The sequence below is a fragment of the Corvus hawaiiensis genome, chromosome 6 (genome assembly GCF_020740725.1).
Source record: "Corvus hawaiiensis isolate bCorHaw1 chromosome 6, bCorHaw1.pri.cur, whole genome shotgun sequence".
In the NCBI taxonomy this organism is placed as follows: domain Eukaryota; kingdom Metazoa; phylum Chordata; class Aves; order Passeriformes; family Corvidae; genus Corvus; species Corvus hawaiiensis.
Window position 1 is genome coordinate 34,486,163 of NC_063218.1, and position 7,323 is coordinate 34,493,485.

General features: G+C 54.2%; 1 protein-coding gene across 1 annotated transcript; it reads right to left on the bottom strand.

Annotated features, from left to right (window-relative positions):
- Positions 1 to 2,969: 2,969 nt before the first annotated feature.
- ZFP36L1 (ZFP36 ring finger protein like 1) lies at positions 2,970 to 6,586 on the bottom strand. Its single transcript, XM_048307995.1, has 2 exons — positions 6,345 to 6,586; positions 2,970 to 5,485 (listed from the first exon to the last, which is right to left on the bottom strand). The coding sequence occupies exons 1-2, from the start codon at positions 6,399 to 6,401 to the stop codon at positions 4,535 to 4,537; spliced, it is 1,008 nt and encodes a 335-aa protein (XP_048163952.1). The 5' UTR covers positions 6,402 to 6,586; the 3' UTR covers positions 2,970 to 4,534.
- Positions 6,587 to 7,323: the final 737 nt, after the last annotated feature.

The window sequence follows — 7,323 nt, forward strand, 5'->3', positions numbered from 1 at the left end:
AAGGCCTGGCAGAGCCCTTTCTTCCCTAGGTGATTTGCAGCTGCAGCCTGAAGTCCCATCCACAGACCGTTGCACTTAACTGCATAGGAACCATATGGACTGAAAATTTGAGCCAGCTTTTAAGTCCTCCACGCATATTTCTTCTCCAAATTCTTTCCCTCTCAGCCTCCCAACTTCATGACTACACTGATGAGACAAACTCTGTTAGGACCAGGAACTTGGAGTATTTCAGGGTTCCTTTTAAATGGTATTTTTTGTCACTTGCAATCTAGCATACCACATCTATGTACAAGTGATACTAAATGAAGGTTGGCCAAGTTAAGTTCCCAAATGCCTTTAAAAACAAAACCAGCAGCAACAACAAAAAAACCCTATTTGACTTTTCATCCCTCTCCTATGATGTTCAGGAAATGAGATGGTCCCTGCTTCTACAGGCCCTATTTGAAGAACTGAAGGTGTTTTGGCACAAAAGCCACAGCTAGCCCATAGCAAGGAAGTGAGTAGTCAATAGTGTTTCTGGGACACATACAGCTGTTGCAGCAGTCAGGAAGGAGGGAGGCAGGTACCAGGGTGGGATCTGAGACACCTGGAGCTCTGTAGATCAAAGTCATCACATTATTCCATACCAAGAGGCAACTGGCACAGCCAGCCATACACAATGGCTCTAATTTCCAAGATATATTGAGGGTGGATAGCACTAGACTCACCTGACTTCAAAGCCAAAACCAGCAAACAACCTGTATCCCAGAAGCATGGACCTAATCCCTTCTTAGAAGGAGCTCACAGGAAGCATCCATGACTACAACAAAATGTATGCAAAGAGAAGCAAGAGCCACCATGTGTCCCCCTGCCCCACAGTAAGAACTTCAAGTGCAACCTGTAAAGTGTACTGAGGCACACTTTGCCATGGCACCTTACAGGCACCTTGCTCTTGTGGGAGCTTCTCTCTGCCCTGCCATGCCAGACACGCCAGGAGAAACTGCACCAATGCACAGGCCAGCCCTATTTTATGGCCACCCTGAAAGTCCCATGCACTAAATCAATTAGCCAAAGTGAAGGAGTCTGTGAGTCAGAGTAACGTGTGTCTCAAAACTATCATGTCAGCATAGCCTATTTATACTTTTCTGAGCCTTGGCTAGGCTATTACCAGCCATGGTAGGTTCACCTAAACAACCACCAGGTGAACTTGCTAACCCTGTGAGAAAGAGCATGCACAACTCAGCCATGGGAAACACAACAAAGGAGAAGTCTCTCCAGAGTATCTGCTGCCACACACCAAAGCTGCAACGAATCCTAATGGTATCAGATCAGGTAAATCCTTTCATTGCTGAAGGCTCTTGCATCCTGTTCTGCTCTTCTCTATCCCCTGTGTGAACCAGCTCAAGGTTGGTTTCAAAAAGCAAAACACAGAGTGACAGAGCATATATCATTAATAAACTCACAGGAGAAGAACTGTGCTGGCTTCCCAGAATCAGTGCACTCAAAGGACAAGGGAAGTACCCAAGTACCATGAGCAAAGACCTACTTTTAGCACAGCTTCCTGGTTGCTTGTCATACCAACAGCATTGTGCAACTGATACAGCTATTTTCTTCATAAATTATTAACTGGTGTAACAGTATAAACTGACTATTTGTTTGAAGAGCTGCACAGAAAGTCCAGAAAGGAAGCAAGCAGTTTCAAGCTCCATGTGTGTGCCCTGCAATAGACTTGAGATCCTCACCAGATCAGATACGTCTCATTCTTCAGGGGCCGACAGCTTGGATCCCAGCAGCAGATGAGGCACACCTGGGCACTTGCTGCAACTGGGCACAAATCTCCCAGGCAGAACCCATCCCTCACATGGGGCTCATTGCCTTTATGCTCAGGAGCAAGGCTGCAGTCAACAGTACTTCTAAAGGCCAGCAATGCTGAAGTTGTGCCTGAGGCTCTTCCCTCAGGGATCAGCACCCAGACCACACCATGTCCTAGTTTACATCAGTATCTGCCAAGCAAACTCCCCACACAGCTTTTGCAGTGTTCAAGGGAAGCAGCTTCCGTCAGCAACACTCTTCTTCCTCCAACTTTCCTCCACCCAGCTCACCTTTAGTGCCAGACCACACAAGTGCATAAAGCCAACAGCAGAGAAGGTTCACCGGTGTTAAGCGTTGAGGTACCCTGCAGCTTTTGTTTGGCAGGAACTTTTCCAAAGTGAATTAGGAAATCTGAACATTGAGGCATGTTAAGACAGCTGAAGGATTGGTGGTTCAGCAGCAACATTTCAGCCTCAATTTGGAAGCGAAAGCTTGCTCCATAGGAGACCTCAAAGGCGAAAACACACACCACCACGAGCAGTGCGGGCAAGGATGCGTTCCTAGATAAAACCAATGGTCTAAGAAGTTTCTGGGATTGCTGATACTCCCAACATGTACAAGGGCTTAAATGCAACAGCAGGGTATGTGCATACACTTGAGACTTTGCTGGGGGTTCATGTTCCTCTTCCCCACAAAGCAGCAAACAGCCCCTCTGTGCAAGCAGACCAGTACAACTAACAAGCCAGGACTGAAATTTGGAATACCTGTAACACTTCAACATCCCACTTCAGCCTCACTCAAAACACACACAAGCCCTCCTTGAAGGGGAAGAAGCTATGCAGGAACACACAAGGCACACAAGCAACAAAAGCCAATCCCAGCTTTAAGCTATGCTGACCAGAAAGAAGTTGTCAGAAACAGACTGAGTGACTCAAGCACTCCTTAGAGACAGAGAAGGTTAAGAGGCCACGAGGGTAGGTCACATCAAGTATTTGCTGCCACTGATCTGCTCCCAAGCACTTGCAGGGCTGGCCCACTGAATGACTGAGGAACGATGGAGGCATGCCTGAGCACACTGTGGGCAGTTCAAGGCTCAAGAGAAAGGAAGCATGTACAGTTGTGGGGTTGTCTAAAACCAGCCCCTCAACTTTTGCAAGTAAAACCAGCTCCACTGTTAGTTTCTTGAAAAAACTTGGGGTTTATTGATTTAAACTGCAAACAGTCATTACAAAAGAGATTCTCTTTTAAATAAACTCACACAAAGAGGAAGAAAAAGCAGTGTAGCGAACAGTAACAGGGGGAAAAAAAATTACATTCATTATTCTCTTTGTGCCAGTCCCATTCACCTTGGCAAGGAAAACTCCAAACTTGGAATACACAAATGCAAAGACAAACTGTATTTGGAATGTCTTCAGATAGGCACTTTGAGCCCAAGGCTCTTCTCCTTGAATAATCTATACAATTAAGAGGAAGAAAAAGGTCTTCCTTCCACGTTGTCTCGCAACAGAGCTCAGGTATGTACATTCTAAAGCCCAGGTAGGTAAGACCCGGGAGAGGGGAAGAGAAGGAGAAAAGGCAAAGATGCACAACAACTCCATTTGCAGTCCAACACAAAAAAAGGGGAAGGGAATTCTAAAATAAATAATCCAAACACAGTTTTTGCATTTTTTTAAATTAATTTTTCATTTTTTAAAATAAAATAACCAAAAAAAGTGTAAAGTTACAAAAAATGTCATTGTAGTATAATATATTAAACTGTGGGGAAAAAAGGAAAAAAGACACTTCACAATCTTAAGATTAATATGGAAGATCATAATTTAAACATAAAAGAATATATTCTATGGATTCATCATCCCGATAAATATGAACAAAATTAAAAAGCAAAGGTTTCGGCAATAAATACGTTTTGATAAGTTAAATAAGCTTTTTATATTGTTGTGCAGTGACAAGCAAAATTTGCTCTCCAATTTCTGAAAAGTTATACAAAATTAAAAACCCAGAAAAAAATAATAAAAAGCTTGGCGTGAGTGCTCTAAGATAGGTCTAAAGTACTCTAGAGCAAAACCATTAAAGCTATGTCTACTGGAACTTTGTTTACACGAACTTGTGTGTGTGGAATGACTTCTGTTGGCCCCACCCCTCTATTTCTTTATTTGTTTTAAGATGTCACATGTATGCATGGGGAACTTTTTAGCACCAAAATCAAGTCTCTCATAGTCCATCTGTTTTTTGCTTTTTTTTGTTTTCTTCCTCCCAGTCGAAGTCCCACTCATGTTACAATCTTTGTCCGTTCTCAGCTTTTCTTCCCGCAGACCTGAGCGGATCCAGGCAAGTCTTTAAGGGGAGGGGAGAAAGAGGACTGGACGTTAACATCTGCCCACATGCCTGCAGCCTAGCAGAAACTGGCCAGTTGGGAAGGGACTGGGAAAGGGCGATGCAGTACATGGCCAGTGGAGGGAGCCGGATTCGGACATTTCCTGCACATCTGGAAGTGCACAGAGCTGCTGGTGCCCTCTGCAGCTGGAGAGGTAATACAGTCACAGTGAAAGTGTTAAAAGGCACTAATTTTGTAAACGTTATTGCTTCTCATCGGAATTTTGGCACTTAAGGTTTAAGCCAGTGGGTATTAGGCAGGCAGGTGGACATGTTAACATCCAGCTTGGACTACTGGGGACAAGGGGAGGGGGGGGAGTTCAGCTTAACATTGTAATAGAGGTGGGGAGGGGCAAGACGAAACCCCAGATTAGTCGTCGGAGATGGAGAGTCTGCTGAAGATGGGAAGACGTCTTGAGGTGTCCAGGATAGGGGAATCTGAGCCGCTGTGGCTGCTGCTGGAGCTGCTCAGATAGCCCTCCTGGTCAGAGAGGGAGTCCTGAGGACTGGGTGGCGAGTCAAACAGGTTGGGGGACTCGGACATGGGCCTGAAGAAGAAGGTGGTGGGGGAGCTCCCACTGGGCACCTGCACCCCCATGCTGGGGGCAAACAGACTGACCAGCTCCTGGCTGGAGAAGGTGAAAGGGTTGCTGGCGCAGTCAGGCAAGGTGGGGGAGCCCAGCAGGTCGTCAGCGCTCAGCATGGGCGGCGGTGTGATGGAAGTGGGGCTGTCCAGCAGCCCGCTGGCAGCAGTGCTGGGGAAGCCGGCAAAGCTGAAGCTGTGCTGCAGGCGGGGTCTGTCGGTGACGGCGGGCTCCCGGCTCCCCGCCACGGCGCGGCGCTCCTCCGCGTTGTGGATGAAGTGGCAGCGCGGCCCATAGGGGCAGAAGCCGATGGTGTGGAAAGTGCGGCACAGCTCGGTCTTGTACTTGGGGTGACGGGTGAGGCTCCGCAGCTCGTGGATGCCGTGGGCGAACTGGCACTTGTCACCATACTTGCAGGCACCGTTCTCCTCGAAGGGCCGGCACAGCTCTGTCTTATAGCGGCTGGAGTTCACCTGTCCCCCAGGCTGCTTTTGCTGCAGCAGGCGCTCACCACCCTCGGAGAAGGAGCGGTCCCGAAAGCGACTTTCCCGGGGGCCCAGCATAGGAGCCGGCTCCCCTTTCAGGCTGCTGAGGAGCTGGTTCTGGTGAAACTTGGAGTTGGGCAGAGTGACAGAGTGCCTCCTAGGGAAACCCCCGCCCGCCGGGGTGCCCACCGCCTTCCTGTCCAGCAGGCACCCGCTGACACCCGAGGGGCTATAATTCAACATCTTGTTGCTCTGCGGAGACAAAGCAAGGGCCGGTCACGTCACTGCTACTGCCACCACCTCCTCCGACGTCCCCACGCAGCCCCGAGAGCGCGGCGCGGCACCCCACTGCCGCGGCCCGGGGAGCGGCGGCCGCGCGGCCCCCCCGCTCCCTCCCTCCCTCCGCAGCCACATCTGCTGCAGCCCCCTCCGCCGCCCCACCCGAGGGCCCCCTGCTGCGTCCCTCCCCGTCCTTGGCGTAGAGCGGTCACGGAGCGAGCCGAGCGCCCGGCACGGGGGGGCGCCCCAAGGCTCCGCGCGGCGGGAGCGCTTTCCTGGGAGCGTCCCCGGGGACGGCGGCGCGCGGGAAGGGCAGCGCGCGGCGCGGCGCCCGCCCAACCGCTCCCGCAGCGCGGCCGGCGAGGGGCGGCCGGCGAGGGGCGGCCGGCGAGGGGCGGCCGGCGAGGGGCGGCCGAGCCCGCGGGGAGGGAGCCCGCCCGCCCGTCCGCTCCTCCTCCCCCCCGGCCCCGCGGCAGCGCCGCCGCCCGCCGCGCCGCGCCCGGGCGTGTTGTAGCGCGGCGGCCCCGGGGGCACGGGAAGGATCCGGCCGCCCCGCTCGGCGCCGCGGCTGAGCCCGCCGGGAGCGCGGGGCGGCTCCCCCACCCTCCCTCCTCCAGAGCGGCCGAGGCGGGAAGCGCGGGCGGGAGAGAGCCCTGCGCCCCGAAACGGAGTGGCCGCGCTCGGTCCCCGCCCTGCGCTCTCCGGTCCCAGCGCCGAACTTGCTCACGACCAGAAAGCGATTGGGGGGGGAAGGGGTGGAAGCCCGAACACGAACCCCAAGGAAGCCGAAAAGCCCCGAAGTTGGCCGCGCAACCCCCGCCAGCGCTCTTACCTTGCATAAAACTTCGCTCAAGTCGAAGATGGTGGGCGACACCAGGGCTGTGGACATCTTCGGCGAGCGAGGGGGGGAGCGAGTGGGGCAGCGGCACTCGGACACAAGGAGTCACGGGTGGGTAAGGCACAGCCTCCAGCGCCCCTGCTCGCAGCCTCCCCCCGCCGCCGATGCCGCCACCACCAGCCCGCCCGGCCGCCGCGCCCGCTCGCCGCTTCCAGCGGGTTCGGGAAAAGCTCAACTCTTATAAAGTTTCTGACTTACCCCGGGAGGAGGAGCCGGCGGCGAAAAAGGGGAGGAGGAAGAGGGCAGGGTGATTGACACCGCGACTAAATCACCCGGGCAGGCAGGCCCAGAAAAACTTTCGGGAGGAAGGGGGGGGGGGAGAGGGGGAAAGAACGCAAAGCGGCGGGCGGGTGGGCGGTCGGTCGGGTGGCGGTGCCGGGCCCGCCCCGCCCTGCGCCGGAGGGGGGCGGTTGTGCGGCCGCACCGGGCAACTCTGCGCGCGTGTCCGTTTGTGCGCGCGTGTCCGTTTGTGCGCGCGTGCCCCCACGTTGTGCGCGTGTGTCCGCGTGCGTCCGCGCGTTTAACGCGGGACGCGCGCGAGCGCCCCTCCGGCTGCGCGCGCGGCCGTCCCGTCCCGTTCCGCGCGGGGGGAGCGGCGGCCGCGCGCCCAACGGCCGTGCTGGGCGGCGGCTCCGCGCTCCGCCGGACTTTTTCCCGCGGAAACCCAGCGGGGGTCGGCCCGCTTGGATTTAAACTGACCGGACCCAGCTTCGGCGCGGCCGCTCGCCCGGCGTCTGTGCGCCCTGGAGGGCTTTGTGCTGATCACCCCCCGCCGCCCCCCTCCCCTCCCTCGGAACTTTACTCCTTTTTTTCAAAATTTTACTGAAACCTGGCAGGCTCTGCAAGGGGAAATAGCTCACATCCCCAGTAATTTAAGTTGTTAAAATACGTGTCTGCCCTTTAAAAGGGTGTT